Consider the following 18001-nt stretch of genomic DNA (forward strand, 5'->3'; position numbering starts at 1 on the left):
GTAGACAGCAAGCACTTCAGAGAATCAGAGAATGTTCAGCAGGAATTAAAAAGATAGATAAAAGCTTATCAAGCTAATAAGGGAAAAATTAGTCAAATTCAAGGGTAGGGTCAGTTTAAAGTCATAAAAAAGTAAAAACTGTACAGTATGATCCCAGAACTACTAGAAGTTCTGGAACACATTGAAGCGAAGCAGTGGCAAGATGGGGGGCTTGAAAAAGGCAAACGCAAGTGACAAAGTGAGTTAAAATTTTTTTTAAATAAGATGATGTTTTCAAAGATGAGATTTGGAGCAAACTAATCATATCTAACTTTTGAAAGATAGCTGATCGTGTGAGAAGATGGACTAAGGAAAAACCTGAAATAGGAGGAATAATTAGAAGGCCAGGTCACAGACTACATGGAAGTTAATGAATGTCACAGCTAAAGGAGATGGAGATGATGGCACATGCCGTATTTGATAAGTATCAAATAATTAAATTCGTCAAGATGTAATAGCTGCTTGATTGTACTATTAAGGTTACAAATGGCAAAGGGTAAAGGATAACTCTGAGATTTTTGGCTTCAACGACTGTGTGGTTGCTGTTACCAGCAAATGAGATACAGACAGATGGTAGGGGAGCTTTCAGGAAAATAGTGAATGTTGTGTGGGACATATTTATATATATGACAGATCATACAGAAAGCATTACATGGCCACTACCACTATCCTCGCTGGAATGGCAGATGGAAGGCAACGGATTCTGCTAACTAACCCAGATGCAGGTAAAATGCCAGAACCCAGCTGGCAGAAGGAACATTGTATCTGTATGTTTCAGAAACAGATACAAAAACAGACCTAACAGGAAACTAGGAAGGTGTGGGGACTTTCTGACCTGTGGCAATCTGCTAAATATAAGGTAATGAACAACCTTGCTGAGTTCATTCAGAATAGGCTGACATGTACTTGGAGTTTGTTCTCTGTGGTTCCCTGTGTTACACATTCTAGTGCCCTGAAGGGAGCCTGGCTGTCTATAAATTGAAACAACTTAACATCTTTCTCTTAGCATTGTCTTATAAGTAAATTTACTGATGCCTATAGACCTACTCTGGTCAGTAAGTATGTATGTATCACAAAGCAATTAAGCTTATTTTTTATTTTATGTAATTTTTTCTAGCTAGAAATCATGTCTATATTTCTAGGTGTATTATTTTGATTGCTGCATACCTAGTTGTCTGCCAATGGTCCTTTTGAATTTTTGGTTCTACACTAAGGAGGAAAAATCATGGAACATGGACAAACCTGTAAAGGTATTAAGTTCTCTTTTTATTAAACTTACTTTTTATAGTTTAAACGTTTGATACTCACAGTTTCTTGCCCCAGGGTATCTTATCTCTACCTGAAGTTGTGGGCCTCACATCCGATGTGGCAATCCACTAAATCTGGGTGTTTGTATAATGTTTAAATTCTAAATTCTTCTGAGATGTTTATAATAATTAACTAAAATTTGAATTCCCACTTCCTTACAAAGAAACACCTCAGATACTTACTCAGGTCCAGAGTAGCATGCGCTTGCTAGGAGAATGTGCATATTATAACCAGAAAGTTTTTCCCTCACAGATATTAGGTGGAAATTCAAACATAGAGGCATTGTCAATAGGAATATTTATTAATATTTATTGACCTTTCATATCGGTTGAGTTCAGGAGCAGCCATTGAGGACAATTACAAATTTCAAAAGGTATGTTATGAAGACTGGGAAGTGCATTCCAAAATTATAATATTGGGAGGAAATTAGATCGTCAGAAGAAGGTTAAGGGCAGTTATCTGAATGAAAAGACAAGATCAGGAAAGGATCATGAAAAGATGCTTGTGGCGCTGACACCAGGAGGACTGGATTGATGTTGATTTGCTATTCATTGCCATTAGGCAGGTTGCAAACCCAAGGTCAAGGCTAGGAGTCAGAGGAGGCAGAACACCAAATGGACTTACATTATTCCTATTAACTGAAGATGTGTGTTGATAGCAATATTTACATTATCTGAAAGAGTGAAGAAATAAACCCCCCCCCAAAAAAATTGGAGGACACATAACTGATTTACAGCTTTTCTCCCCTAATCACTTAAAATGTTAAATTAATTTCCTTGTAAATCTTTTTAAAACTTAAGTATGGTACTTTATAAGATGTTGAATAAAGTTAACTTTTCTTGGATGGCTCAGTAAAAACAGTTTTTCCTTATTAATATAGTATTAATATAGAATTAACATATTCATTAAAATATGAATAAATTTGGGTGGGCTGATGAATGCAGTCATATAAGTTCTTATTTTTGAATTATATGGAAAATTGTGGAATATAGCCATTGCAAAAAACAAAAGCAAACCCCAAAAAACCCTGATATCTGGAGAATATGCAGTGAAAACCCTAATGGCAGATTTGTGTTTTTCTACTGTATTCAGCTGATAGTCCTCACTTTCAAGACATGCTTCTAATATCCTGTCCTTCTGATTATCTTCAAGATCTTTTCTGAAATAAGAAAGCATTAACCAGGGGTGAGAATAAGAGTTTATTACTTTTTAATGTTCCCAAGAATTCTGGTTATATTTAAACTGCTTGAATTTCTCATTATGCATTCCTGATTATTTGATTAAGTTGTCTGTGGACTACCATATCATTAAAATTACAATTGCCTTTTACATAACTTGCAAATGACTGCAAATATGGACACATGTGTGTGTGTGTGCTTATGTATTCCCGCATGCATTTCCACACATCATTGAAAATTCCCCAAGAACAGTGGTCTTTGCCTTTCTTAAAGCTGTTTATATCACAAACACAGAAAAATCCTAGGCACAAAGAAGCAGAAATTTTGTCACTACCTGTATACTTAGTAGATAATAAAAATGAAAGAGTAGAATAGAATAAAATTGGACAGCGAAGAGAAAACTTAGAAAGAACTTAACTAGATCTTATTTGCAAAAGAAAATAATGGTGAAGTGATTTACCCAACAGCTTACAGAAGTTTCAGAGAAAAGTCAGCCCTTTAGATGCACTATTTTAGTACGCATGGAATCTCCATACACAGAACCAATCATTCTGTCAACCTGCTTTCTGTGCATAGGGATTAGTCTGGCTATTTTGTATCTGGGCATGCAAACTCTCCAGTTCTAACATGGCAGACAATGCTACACATCGCTACATCTCATCTTTTTTCCTGGTTGGTATTCCTGGTTTGCAAGATTTTCACTGCTGGATTGGCATCCCCGTCTGCCTCCTGTTTGCCCTGGCCCTGCTGGGGAACAGTGTAATCATCATCACCATCAAACTAGAACCAAGCCTCCACCAGCCTATGTATTTCTTCCTTTGTATGCTGGCAGTGAATGACATGGCTCTTGCCTCTTCCACGGCCCCCAAGATGCTTGGTATCTTCTGGATGGATGCACATTGGATTGACTTTGACACCTGCCTGACACAGTTGTATTTCATTCACACATTCTGCATAATTGAATCATCCCTCTTGGTTGCCATGGCCTTTGACCGCTATGTAGCTATTTGTATCCCATTGCGTTATACAACCATCCTGACAACACCAATGGTCATTAAAATGGGTCTAGCTGGTATGACCCGAGCTATCCTTATGGTTTTGCCCTGTCCTCTTCTTATTAAAAGGCTACCATGTTATACTAAATTTGTTATCAATCATGCCTACTGTGAGCACATGGCTGTGGTGAAGTTGGCCAGTGCCAACACCCTCATTAACAGAGTGTACGGAATCTCTGTGGCCCTTTCAGTGATGGTGTGGGACCTAGGGCTCATAGCCGCATCCTATACCAAAATCCTCCAGGCAGTCTTCCGGCTGTCTTCCCAGAATGCCCCCTCGAAAGCGCTGGGCACCTGTGCTGCCCATGTGTGCACTATACTTGTCTCCTACACCCCTGCACTGTTTAGTTTCCTAACTCACCGCATTGGCAAGAAAGTACCTCCAAGCATTCATATAATTTTTGCGAGTTTGTATCTTTTGGTGCCTCCCGCAGTCAATCCCCCGGTGTATGGCGTCAAGACCAAGCAGATTCGCGACCGAGTGGTTGGTCTCTTCTTCCCAAACAAGAAGATTTCTGGAAACTAAAATATGTAAATACAAACCCATATTGGCAGAATCTGTTTTATGAAGTCATGGTATGTTAACAGTAGTTGCAACTTTGTCCCCAAGATGCTATTTTTCAATTCAGTTATACCTTTTAGCGGGGACATTTGATGTTGTGTATTTTCCCTTATTTTTATTTTGTAATATTTCCTTGTCTTTCTCTTGTTTAATTCACCACTCATCCTGGCTGACTGAGGACCATGCCAACCTCCATGATTAAGTTTCTTTCTGTTTTACTAGAGAAAGGTCCAATTAGTGTAGCCTGGTACCATTAGTACTATGCTTTCCAAGCTTGAATAAAACTCCAAGACTCTGAAATAGTACTTACCCACATGGCATTCCCTCTCTGCCTCCCCCCTCTTTTATGGATTCAGTGCATCTCAATTTGTTTTGGTCATATTCATTCAGTGCTGAAATTGAAAACAATTCACTTCTTAATTTAAGATGTTAATTTTATTATACATGGAACACAGAGAACACTACTTTGGGCATATCTATAAAATGCTCTGTTCAAAACATTCTTTTACTTTAGATCATCATGGGCTGAAGCATTCATTGAATTGGAAATTATTTGTTTTTGACCAAGGTTGGTATATATTCTGTGGCCATTTCATGAACAATTTTGTGTTCTCAAATGAATTAGTTCCTCAAAACTTTATCTTTTCAGGCGTTTCATCTGCAGCCATATTCTTGTTTGTTGCTGACTATATATGTATCTCATCAACTTTTGTGTGTTTTAGATTGCAGAGAGCTATGTTTTCTTATAATAACCGTATAGTTTTTCCATTTATTCATTTAATATATTCAGAGTGGCTTTATCAGATATTTTAAATCTGGGTTTTGGGGGAAAAATCAAGTTTAAACACTGATTCCATCACTAATTGCTGGATGAGTGTCATTTTTAACTTTATAAATCCTAAGCTTCATCATTGGTAAATGTGGAAAATAGTTGTTATACTTTATAGTGTTAAAGTAAGAATTAAATGAGACAATTTATGAAACATAATTATCATGATAGTCAACACACATTCAAAATGCCCCAAGGAGGAGATTTTGCACTTATTCCCCCACTTAAGCCATATTAAAAAAAAATTCTTATTTCAGTGAATAACATGTCAAGTCACTGAAATCAGTAATAGAAAATCAGTTAATGTTATAGAGTGTTGATTAAATGTGAAATATAGGCCAAAGGAAGATACATGAGAAAATAAATGGTAAAAAAAAAAAAAAATAAGTAAAGAGAAAATAAAATCCAACAGCCATCCCAGGTAATTTAGAAAAAAAATAAATATAATACATTTAAAAATGTGTAGATGATTATGAAACACCAAAAATAACCCTGAGTCTGAGAAAAAATTCTAATTGAGGCGTATTGGAGGAAGTTCCAAGAAAAGGATGGTTGAGCCTTGAAGAGTGATGATAATATCACCAGGTAACTGGGTGAGGGTTTCCAAGTAGAGGTAATATCCCAACAGAACTGAATACACATAGTAAGAAACATGAAAATGCACCCAGAGGACAGCAGTGTCATAAAAACGAAAGAAGGATAAACCTTCAAGGAAAAACATACAATTAGAAAATCAGTCGGGACATCCAATAAGAAAAGATCTGGTGTGTGTCGCTATGAAAATCATTGGTCACCTTGGGAAACAAAAGACAATGCAACAGTGATGGTGAAAGGTCCATACAATCTTATGTACAGTGGAAGACACTGGATCCAGGTAATAAATCTAGTCCAAACCCTGAACTTAAAAATTAAATGGCTACACTATAGTTTGCACTTACATAGCCTAAAACTGCTCTTGATCAATCACACAGAATATGGATATGTCCAGCATATGGGACAAAGCATCACACAGAGATGAAATGCAGCTTGCTGCTTCTTTCTGTAAATAAAGTCTTATTGGAGCATCACCATATCCATTAATTTATGCATTGTCTATGGAAGCTTTTGCCCTACGGTGGCAAAGCTAAATAATTAAGACAGAAATCACATGACCCCAAACCCTCAAATTATTTACTATCTGTCCTTCTATATAAATATATAATTTAGAACAACAATTCATTCCATTATAATGTCTTATATTCCTGTCCGCTTGTCTTTATTGACCTTCCCTTAAGCTTTAAACCTTCTATCAAAATTTTATTTATAAGAACCACATTATAAAAGCCACAAAAAATTTACAGATAAACTCTTGAAAATACATAGGCCTACTTTACCATTCAGTATTTCCTATATATACACATCAATGTGGGAAATTTATTCTATAGTTTAGTTCCAAGAACACCAAAAATTCCAGTGGCCAAAATGGACATACATAATATAGAAACAAAGTATCTCCTTTGAAGAATTAATGGTTTTTCTTTTTAAGTAATAGCTATAGCTAGGACAATTTATTTTAAAATTCATTATACTTGGGTGTCACTTCAAAGTAAATACACACACCACTAATGGGAATAAATTCAATGTTCAAATATCAATTAATGTTATCCACTGCATCAACAAGCTAAAGAGGAAAAATCATGTTGTCATATCAATTGATGCACTAAAAACCTTGACAAAAATCTAACACTTGTTTCTTGGGGAGAAAACTCTCATCAACCTAAGACTAGAGGGTAACTCTTCAAGTCAGTGAAGAACATCTCCAAAAACTTTACATCTAACATCATATTGAACAGTGAGAAACCTCTAGAATCAAGAACAAGGCAAATATACCACCACTCAGTATTCCCATTCAGCATCATATTGTCAGTCTTAGCTAGAGAAATAATGCAATACAAAAAAAAATAATAATAAAAGGTATATGGATTTAGAAGGAAGGAATAAAACCACTTGTCCACAAATAAATAGGTGAGGTACATCTGATTTTTTTGGTAGATCAAATTCTTTTGTATGATACTGTGATGGTGAATACATGATATTATGTACCTTTTAAAAAAACAATAGAAATTTACAGCACAGAGTGGACATTAGCATATAGAAATTAAAACTAATTATTTAGAAATTTGGAGGATTCCCAGAAGCAATGCAGATTGTAAGAACATAATGTATTTGTAGGCAAATGTACAAAATATCTTCACAGAGGGGGATGATGGGAAAAGGTACTGACTAAGGCACCTTTGGGAATGAGTGGAGTGTAAGAATAAAAGCAACGGTACTGTCTATAAACTCTGTAGTTTAGTTGATAGAGTTGTTTCCCACAGGGGCAAGGATTTACAACTCTGACATGATCTTAGAAGCATACTGGAAATTAACAGTTGGTGACAGATGGTTGAAGACAGATTTTTCACTGTTGGAGTGGTAATTTACTGATAAGCAAGGGAAAGTTGTTAGAAAGATCCATCAGGGGTGGGGAAGGGGCACCTGGGTAGCTCAGTCAGTTAAGCATCTGACTTCAGCTCAGGTCATGATCACACAGCTCATGGGATTCTGTGTCTCCCTCTCTCTCTACCTCTCTCCCACTCGTGCTCTGTCTCTTGAATTAATGTTGCAGATATTAGTAAGAACCCTATATTAATTTAGGTACAGTGTTTGCATATGGAAATATTTATATATATGTGTACGTACATAGGCTAGCATACACACAAAGTTCATTGCTGTGTCAGCTGAAAGAACCCAAAGAAAGATACCCAGGCAGCAACAAGCGTACCTGGGGCCCAGTTACGGGTTTCTAATGCTATTCACCAATAAAAGGAATGAAACTTCCTAGAAAAATGGCTAATTCTAGGACTGGGGAGGAAATGCCCAAGATGAGCCTAGAGCACCTTTCAATGCCATAAAGCAAGAATTGCTACACACACATACACACACACTCACACACTAACACACACACACACACACACACAAAATGAGGGGTTAGTCAAAATGGAGTGAAAACCAAATGAAAGTGCACCCAATGGTCAAACTGGGACAACATGAGCAATAAAATAAAGTAACATTGGATTATAACCCAAATTATACCAAAAATACCAGTAAGTCTATACTGATCTAAATAAATGATTGAATAAATTAATAAGTAGGGAGAATAAATCAGTCTGCCATGTAAAAGAATTCTAAATAATTCAACAAATTGTGCACCTATTCCATCCTCAAAGGAGGAACATAAATCCCCACTCCTTAAGTATAGGCTACATATAGCGATTTTTCGTCCAAAAATACAGTATAAAATGGGAAGTAAAATGGAGAAATCTGACAAACACTGGTTTGGACAAGTAATTAAAGCCAATACACACAGTGAATAAATTGTTGATAATATGTACTCCTGATATGCGATCAAAATGTGACTTTAATTTCTATGACTTTCTTCCCCAGAGCATACAATTCCAATCTAATCATTAGAATAACATCAGATTAATTCCAATGGAAGGGATTCCTATGAAATACCTGAACAGTACTCTTCAATATTGTCCAAGTCATTGGGAACAGGAAAGTATAGCCAAGAGAAGCTTAGGGACTCTTGATACCTAAATGCAATGGGGCATTCAGGATGGGACCCAGTGGTGGTGGGGGGGCGGGTGGTGAGGAAGAAATTAGGTAAAAATTTAAAAAATGAATACAATATGAACTTTAGTAAATTATAATGTACCCATATTGATTCACTGATCATAACAATTCCAATACAGAATTAAACATCTGAACCTTCATAGCGCTCAGATGAAAGTAAGTCAGAAAATAAGTTAAAAGATTTTCATGGTGATAATAAAATGATGATGAAGATGAGGTGGAGGAGAAAGATTACTGAAATCAAAATTAGTTGACAAAGAAGTAGTTAGTTCATGATCATTGAAGTTATCAACTTTAAAATGAACTTATGTTTTTAAAAAACTGCATGATCTTAAAATTTTCAATCAGAGGGTAACCACTTAAATTTACTTGTTTTTGAGAAACTTCCTCACTGAAAGATTGAAGAAAATCCTTCACTGACTAAACCAGAAACAAGTCTTCATGTTTTCTGCCTTTTATGTCATCTATTGATTAATTAATTCTGTATCCATAAAAAGTGAAATTGTTTAAATAGGAATCAGAGCCTGTCTCCAATGTAAAACCTAAAACTTTATATGTCAGCAGCACAAACAAACGGGAAACAGCACAGAATGTGACTCAAACTAGTATTTCTCAAAATAAATTTTTATTATTTGACAAAAGATAAATGAGATATCAAGATGAATCTTTATTTTTTTTTAATTTTTTAATGTTTTTATTTATTTTTGAGAGACAGAGAGAGAAAGAGCGAGCATGAGTGGAGGAGGGGCAGAGAGAGAGGGAGACACAGAATTTGAAGCAGATTCCAGGCTCTGAGCTGTCAGCACAGAGCCCCATGCGGGGCTCAAATTCATGAGCTGTGAGATCATGACCTGAGCCGAAGTCATCTGCTTAACTGATTGAGTCACCCAGGCACCCCTTAAGATGGATATTTAAAGTGGAAAATCTTACACACTCGATCTCGAATCTGTTTGGTTTTCACCCCATACACAATAGGATTGAGCAAAGGAGGGACAAGCAGATAAAGGTTGGACAGAAGAATATGAATGTAGGGTGGAATGTGGAACCCGAACCTGTGTGTAAAGAAGGAGAAGAAAGCCAGGAGATAAAACTCAAGGAAGACACAAATATGGGCAATGCATGTGTTAAAGGCTTTGAGCCTAGATTCTCTCTGAGGCAGATTGAAGACAGTTATAAATATTCGGATGTAGGAGAGTGTGATGAAGATTATGTCAAATCCAAGTATAGTGAAAGCCACAAACAGACCATAGATCTTGTTGATTTGAATATCTTCTGCTGCCAACTTCACGACGGCCATGTGCTCACAGTATGAATGGGAGACCACAGCGGTCCAGTAGTGTTTCAGCCGACATTTGATGAGGATGAGACATGGAGCTACAAGGAGGGCTGCTCTGAGTGTCACTGCAACCCCAATCTGAGTGAGGAGTTGGTGGCTAAAGATGATTGCATGTCTCAGGGGATCACAGATGGCCACATAGCGGTCCAGGGCCATGGCCAGCAGAATTCCTGATTCAATGGATTGGAAGGTGTGGATGAGCCACATCTGAAGGAGACAGGCATCGAAATATATGTCTGGTAAATGGAACCAGAATATTCCTAGCATTTTGGGTAGGATGCAGGTACTGAGAGCAATGTCTGTTGCTCCAAGCATTGCCAGGAAGAGGTACATGGGTTCATGGAGACTGTGTTCCGATTTGATGATGACCAGGAGCAGGGAATTCCCAAACAGAGCAGTGATGTACATGGCACAGAAAGGAATTCCAATCCAGAACTGCACAGATTCTAAGCCAGGGATCCCGACCAGTGTCAACACTGAGGGCATGAAGACTGTGCCATTGAGCTTGAACATGTGGCCTTGGAGTTGCCTGATTTATGCTTCAAGTTTTGTTTTGTGTTTCTCTCTTCTTTATTTGTTCTCATGTAGACATTCCTAGAAACAAAAATTGAATGTGTCTTTAAAGGGCATTTTTTTCAAGTATACATGTTTATTGATGCTGTAAGTCTAGGGATGCACATACAGGCTCCCTAAATTCTCTCTTTTTCTCTTTCTCTTTCTCTCTCTCCCTCTCAACAAGGGCACACAAATATACACAACAATTCAATATGCAAAGCAGACCCACTCATACCTGGTGATGTATGTGCATTTGTGTGCATTTATAAGTTAAGGATATTAGTTTAGTTTTATAATAGGTTCAGGAACTTACGATGTTACATATATCAATTTGGTTTTAGCCAAGAGAAATTCATAGATAGTCATTTAGTGTGCAGTGAACACAAAGACAAAGAAAAAAAGAGGAACATTCGCCATTTCAAGCAGTATGCTGTACCATGGGAAAATAGGAAGTTATAAAGTAGTGATTTTGACCTTAGAGATAACAATATTTGCATCATTGTAATAAAAAGCTAAATATCTCTGTGCCTAGGAAAGGAAAACTTAATATTATTAAGATGTAACTTATTGTCGACTTGATGTATATAAGCAATGTAACCCCAGTCAAAATCCCAGCAGGTTACTTTGTGTATACATACATCTCTGCCTCAGTTAATATGGAAAGGCAAAAGGCTCAGAATAGCAACACACACTGAAGAAGAGCACAGTTGGAGCACTGACACTACTGGACTTTGAACTTAAAGATGCAGTGATCAAAACAGTGTGATCATGCAGAAGAATAGACAAATTGATGAGGGGAACAAAACTGAAGCCCACCCATAGGCACACATACTTGTAGTCAACTGATCTTTGACACAAGAACAAAGGCAATTTAATGGAGAAAAATAGTCTTTTCAAATAATCATGCTGAAGCCACTGCACATTCCACACACAAAAATAAAGGAATGTAGACACAGACTTTACACCTTTCACAAAAATTAACTCAGAGTGGATCACAGTATTTTTATTGATTTATTTATTTTGGGGCGTCCCCAGATGGCTCAGTTGGTTAAGCGTTGGACTCCTGGTTTCAGCTCAGGTCATGATCTCATGGTTTATGGGTCTGAGCCCCTTGTGGGGCTCTGTGCTGACAGCGTGGAGCCTGCTTGGGATCCTCTCCATTGCTCTCTGCCCTTCTCCCATTCGCATTCTCTCTCTCAAAAAACCTTAATTAATTGATTGATTGATTGATATTTTTAAAGAGAGTGAGAGAGAGTGCATGTGAGTGGGGGAGAGGCAGAGGAAGAGGGAGAGAAAATCTGAAGCAGACACCATGCCCAGTGCAGAGCCCCATGAGGGCCTTGATCTGAGGACAGTGAGATCATGACCTGATTCAAAATCAAGAGTTAGCCATTTAAGCAACTGTGCCACCCAGGCACTCCAGGTCATAATACTTTTAGATTGAGAATGCAAAACTATACAAAATTTAAAAGAGACAATAGGATAAAATCTAGGAGATCTTGGCTTTGAAAGTCACCTTTTAGTTAACATTAAAGGTATGATCAGTGAAAAAAACAATTAATAAGCTGACCTTCATTAAATTTGGAAATCATCTGCTCTGTGAAAGACATTGTTAAGAGAATAAAACGACAAAGCATAGGCAGGGAGAATATATTTGCAAAGCACATATTTGAAATAAGGACTTTTACTCCAAAATATACAAAGAACTCTTAAAACTCAACAATAAGAAAATGACCAAAAATCTGAACAGAAACCTCACTGAAGATGATATATAGATGACAGATAAGCATAGAAAAAATGCGCATCCTAGTTCACTGGGGAATTTCAAATTAAAATAACAATATAATACTACCACACACCTATTAGAATGGCTAAAATTTAAGAGTCTGATATATTAAATGCTGGTGAGGAGGTGGAGAAACAAGAATTCTCATTCATTAATGGTGAAGATGCAAAATGGTACAGCTACTTTGGAAGACAGCATACAAAGCTAAGCCTAGGCTTATCACGAAGTCCAATAATTATGCTCCTAAGTATTAACCCAAGAAAATTGAAAATTTATGTAAGCACAAAACTTGTGCATGAATATTAATAGCATCTGTATTCACAATTGCCAAAACTTGGAAGCAACCATATCTCTACCAGTAGGTGAACGTGTAAACAAGCCATGATACACCCCTATGATGAAATACTCAGTGATAAAAAGAAATGAACTGTCAAGTTACAAAAGGTATGTAGAAACTTTAAATCCATATTGCTAAGTCAATGAGGCAGTTCCTAAAAAAGCTACATACATGTGATCCCTGCTATATCATATTCTGGAAAAATAAAACCACAGAGACAATAACAAGATCAGCAGTCACCAGGGTTTCAGAGAGAAAAGAGAAGGATGAATAGATGGAACCCAGGGCCTTTTTAAGACAGAAGAATATTCTACATGATACCGTAATTATGGATATTATATACATTTGTCCAAACACAAAGAAATGTACAATACAAAGAATGAGCCCTAATGTAAACTATGAACTTTATTTAATAATAATTATCTACTTGCTCAACTTTTGTAACAAATGTATCACACTAATGCAATATGTTAATTACCAGAGAAAATGTAGGATGGCAGAGGAAGACAGGGTATATAGAAACTCTATACTTCCTGTACAGTGTTTCTGTAAACCTGAAACTAATCTAAAAATAAAGCCTATTAAAAATAAAGTTAAATATATACACATAGGGGTCTATAGCAGAGCTTACATCATAGTATTTTAAACAAATATTAACCCCAGAAATGGACCCTAGTGAAATATTCTCCAGTATCCCCAGATAAAATTAGATGTTTTAAAAATAAACAGCACAAATAAAATTGATGACATCAAATGACAAACTAGACAGATTTTGAAATAAAGAAATCTCGATGCAGGGATAAAATTTTTTATCAAAATTCAGATATACACATTTTGTACAGAAAATTGTAATTGTAATAATAATGGCCTAAAATGAAAAGTTATAATGTATCATATTTCTCTTGGAAAACTTCCTCATATTAATATCTGATCGATAAATAATATTCTTTCAAAGAATAGATGGTAATTACTGATTCTAAACAAGATAATTTTTGTAAAATAAATCTGAAAATATCAAATGACATAAGTACTTAAAATATAACAGAAAATACTGAAAATGTATTTGTTCAATGAAATTCAATTACTATGATTTATTGATGAAAAATACTTTTCTTATATTTCTTATTAAAGTGATTGTATTCTTTACATAGAATCTAATTTTTCTTTGGTTTCATGAGTAGGATAAAATTCCTAGAACACACAAAAGCGTCTAATAAAGCCAGAAATAAAGGCTAAAATTGCCCCAAACTAGGTAACGCTCAACAAGAAAATTAAAATTTTGTGGAACTGTCTTCTTTAATCAAAGTGCGGTATTTCCCCACTTCCCTCACCCACCCCTTTCCCATTTCTATTAAATACCTGCTCCTATAAAACCCACCCTTGGAAATTAATGCACAGTTGAGTGGCCTATTTACTGTCATTCATTCTGCTGTGAGAGTGTTAGTATTTGTTCCAATTTAAACATTTGCTTGCAAATCACATAACTATGACATTATCACATTCAGTTGGATGTTTTCCTTCTCTTGGGTACACTATTGCGATAGAATTCAGTTAAGTTCAATATCCCTTTACTGAGTACCTCCTATATAAAAGACAATGTGCCGGGGGCTGAGTAAACACATTACTACTGCAGAATTTGCCTGCAGCAGACAATGAGGCTGCACCCCTGTTGACCCCTTTATGACGCAGCTCTATTTTCCCAATGGAACATCCGGCCCTGTGCTTAGACTATACTATGCATTCAGACCCCACGTCTTCAACGTAAGAAGGTTGTTGATCTTTAACATAGATGTCAAACATTAGTTTTATTGTTATCATTTGTAATGACAAAGTTTGGTAGGAATGACTCAATTAATTTCTGGTTCTTTGGGCCCTTCCCCTGGCAAAGCTAATCCTTCCCCAAGAAGCTGCAGGTAGGATGTAGATATATGAGGCGTTCTACACAAATTGCCCCCTTGTTTGTTTCGTTTCAACACATGCAAAATACTAAGTCTAAATGCATTCTCCTTTGAAAGGACGTAAATTGTGCATATATACAAACTTTAGGTGGTTTTTACCAAGATAATCTCTGTATTGAAGGATCAATTAATTGAAAACTTCAACCTTCCTGATTCTCTAAGAATTTGCCTCAGTGATTACTGGGTAATCGAGGACTCAGATGAATCTGAAATCACTGATATGCAGCCATTCTTTTAGTCTAGCTCTCAGAATCCATGGTCAGGAACCTTGTGTTGATTCTCTGGATCGATCTAATTGTTCTGTTCCTGGCTCTTCATATTCTACTCACATTCCTTACATCCCTAAACACATCTACTCTACTCTGTTACTACCCTATCTCTCTCTGTGTCTCTCAATCTCCCTCCCTGTCTCTCAATCTCTCTCCATCTCTCTCTCTCTCTCTCTCTCTCTCTCTCTCTCTCTCACACACACACACACACACACACACACACACTTTAAAAATTTGTCCAAGCAGGTCCATTTCAGTTATTGATAATGTGTATAGTTCCTTTTCTCTTTCTAGCGTGGGAAGGGAGATGATTAATCTCCAGAGAAACTTTCTTCCCACCTTCATCATCTCGTTTCTCACACTTGCTAATCACTTTCTTTGGTATTCTCTATTAGTTCTAAGGGAGCCAGTGTTCATCTGTGACCACACCACGCTACACCCACACCCACCTGAAGGAAGCTTTATTCTAAGGATGACTTAATATCTAAGGGAAAGCTAATTTCTATTCACATGAGGATTTATTGGATCCTAAAATCAAACAATCTTATATGTACATGGAAAAGACTCAACCCCCTGGCATTCCTTATATGATTCATCATAAAAACCTTCAGCTTTGACCTCTCTGCTACCTTGTATGCTATTAATTCGTTAGCAGGTAAACATCTATTGAGTCGGTTTAAATTTTTACAAAATAATACAGAGAGATAGATGTATGAAATGAATGCTTTTCAAATAGACGTTAAAACTCTAATTCCAGGGCACCTGGGTGGCTTAGTCGGTTAAGTGCCCAACTCTTGATATCAGCTCAGATTGTTATCTCAAAGTTGTGATCTCTTGAGATCGGACCCCGTGTCAGGCTCTGCACTGACAGTGCAAAGCCTCCTTGGGATTCTCTCTCTCCTCCCCTCCCACATGCGCTCGTGCATGCTCTCTCTCTCTCTCTCTCTCAAAATAAATACAGAAACTAAAACCCAAAATAACTCTAATTCTACTCAAGGTGGACTTCTACTTCTTACTTTTGTTGGATGATAATAGATTTTCTTCTTTTAGTTGGTTGTATAAACTTCATTTCAGAGGTATGAAGTTCTGATTGTAAATGAGCCAAAAAAAAAAAAATCTGCAGTTTAAATCCCTTAGTCTTTAAAGGGCTTTTAAAATCCAAAGATTTTGTTTGTTGGGTTTCTTTGTTTGATTTGTTGTTTAAATCAAACTCATCATGGCTGACTAAAGAACATGCCAACATCCCTGACTAAGTATATCCCTGTCGTTAATTCTCATGATTAACTAACTCCCCATACCTTCACAAAGGTCCTTAGTGGGAGGTCAGTATTCTTAGTTTGCTACCATTACATCTTCAATCACCTTCAGTCAAGGTCTCCTTTGGGTAATACCACTCATGTACATCACCTTCCATCCCTCAGTGCTTAAGACCAATCTATCCTGTATTCTCATTGGTCAATACAGTCCTAAAATTGTTGTCTACCCACCTCATTCTTTTATCTGTGCCTATGTATCAGCCAACAAATTCTTTTAGAATTTTTCTGTCTTGGTAATATATAGAATATAACTTGTTGAGTGAGATTATTGGCTTCAAATTACATTCATCTAAATTTTCCAAATTAAAAAAAGGTAAATGACTAAAAGGCGCAGAATTTTTATATGTAGAGTACAGAAATAAAAGGTGAAAGGGAACAAGTATTCCTGTATCTGGATTTTATTTTTCTGTCCTGGAAGAAACAATAATATACTTATTATGTTTTAATGATCAGGAATGAGGAAAATAAGGTCTTTTACTTTGTTTTGCTATTTTTTAAATCTCCATGAATAAAAGCTTTCACTCATGTTTGACACTCATAGAACTTCATAAAACTATCACATAAACTTGCATATCATCTGGAAATGTATACAAAAGACATTATTCAATCACAAGTTACTCATCATAATTTGCATTCTGATAAATATCTCATTTTTATTTCCAGCATGTTGTGGTCACATGTTTATTTTTCTCTCCTATTCAGGGCCACTATCTCTTCCTAATTCACATTCTTCTCTTACTTTTTATTCATGATATGATACATTAGCTACTCCTCGGTCAAGTGACAAAATAAACTTTGCCTCTTTAATTACCATCAGTCTGTGTCTGAAAATCTCAAAATGTGATCATACTTTGTTTCCATCATAACCTATCTTGATTTTTCTTCTGTCTCAACATACCCTTCCTTTGTTCTTTTGTCTGACTCTGTTTACACTGTTGATACCATGAATTCCACTGACAGCTATATTCATGACTCTCCTTATTATTCTAGGTGTCTTCTTCTGGCAATATTACCCAGCCCCACAGCTACGATGATCACTGAAAAATCAGAAATACATATTGCTTTTCCATAAATTTAACTTGACAATAGAACTCAAACATCAAACTGCCTTTTAAACAGTTCTACCATGGTGAAAAAGAAATAGAACAGATTTAAAGATTTTTTTGAATTGAATTCACTTTTCTTAATGCTGTTGACAGGACTTTCTTCCATATACTCCTTCTTCTTGTTGACTTATCGAGTAGACAATACCTATCTTAAAATGTTTGGGAAGATAATTCCTACCTTTAATTCCAGTTCATCACTCACCTTGCCAACAAAATGAAGATGAAAAGTGACTCATAAGATTGTTGAGATTGGGAAAAGTGTTAGTTATAGGAGAGTCTTTTTTTTTTAACCTTTGGTGGGCTCTCTCTGCGTCTCTTTTTCTAAGACTCTGTATCTCTCTTTCTATCATTTTTTTTTTGTATCTCTCCAATATAGTCAAGAGTAGTATTTATCTTCGTACTTCTGATGCCACATTGTGGTTAACCTCATTGCTGACTGGCTGAGGCTGGATGGAAAAGTCCCTCTACTTCAGTGAGAAATGGGAAAAAAACACTTATTTTTTGCCTGATATTCTAGTATTCTCATTTAATCTAGCTTTACCAACCATGCAGCTAATATACCTCATTAGACCAAGACACCTATAAAGAGTTCTATTACTGTGCATAATTGTATATGCAGTAAAAAATTTCATTTTCTCCAGAAAAAAATAGATAACCTACCACTTCTTCAAACTCATTTATACATTTAGTGACTAAATGTATAGTTAGCA

At 36.2% G+C, this 18001-nt stretch overlaps 2 protein-coding genes across 2 annotated transcripts; one reads left to right on the plus strand and one right to left on the minus strand.

Moving 5' to 3' along the window:
• The first annotated feature begins 3130 nt into the window (after positions 1-3130).
• LOC125936898 (olfactory receptor 52P1-like) lies at positions 3131-4160 on the plus strand. The gene has a single exon (XM_049651263.1). It carries the CDS (start codon positions 3153-3155, stop codon positions 4104-4106), a length of 954 nt encoding a protein of 317 aa, XP_049507220.1. The 5' UTR covers positions 3131-3152; the 3' UTR covers positions 4107-4160.
• Positions 4161-9456: 5296 nt separating this feature from the next.
• On the minus strand, positions 9457-10528 carry LOC125936903 (olfactory receptor 52A5-like). Its single transcript, XM_049651278.1, has one exon. It carries the CDS (start codon positions 10475-10477, stop codon positions 9527-9529), a length of 951 nt encoding a protein of 316 aa, XP_049507235.1. The 5' UTR covers positions 10478-10528; the 3' UTR covers positions 9457-9526.
• Positions 10529-18001: the final 7473 nt, after the last annotated feature.

This window comes from Panthera uncia, chromosome D1 (genome assembly GCF_023721935.1).
Source record: "Panthera uncia isolate 11264 chromosome D1, Puncia_PCG_1.0, whole genome shotgun sequence".
Classification (NCBI taxonomy): domain Eukaryota; kingdom Metazoa; phylum Chordata; class Mammalia; order Carnivora; family Felidae; genus Panthera; species Panthera uncia.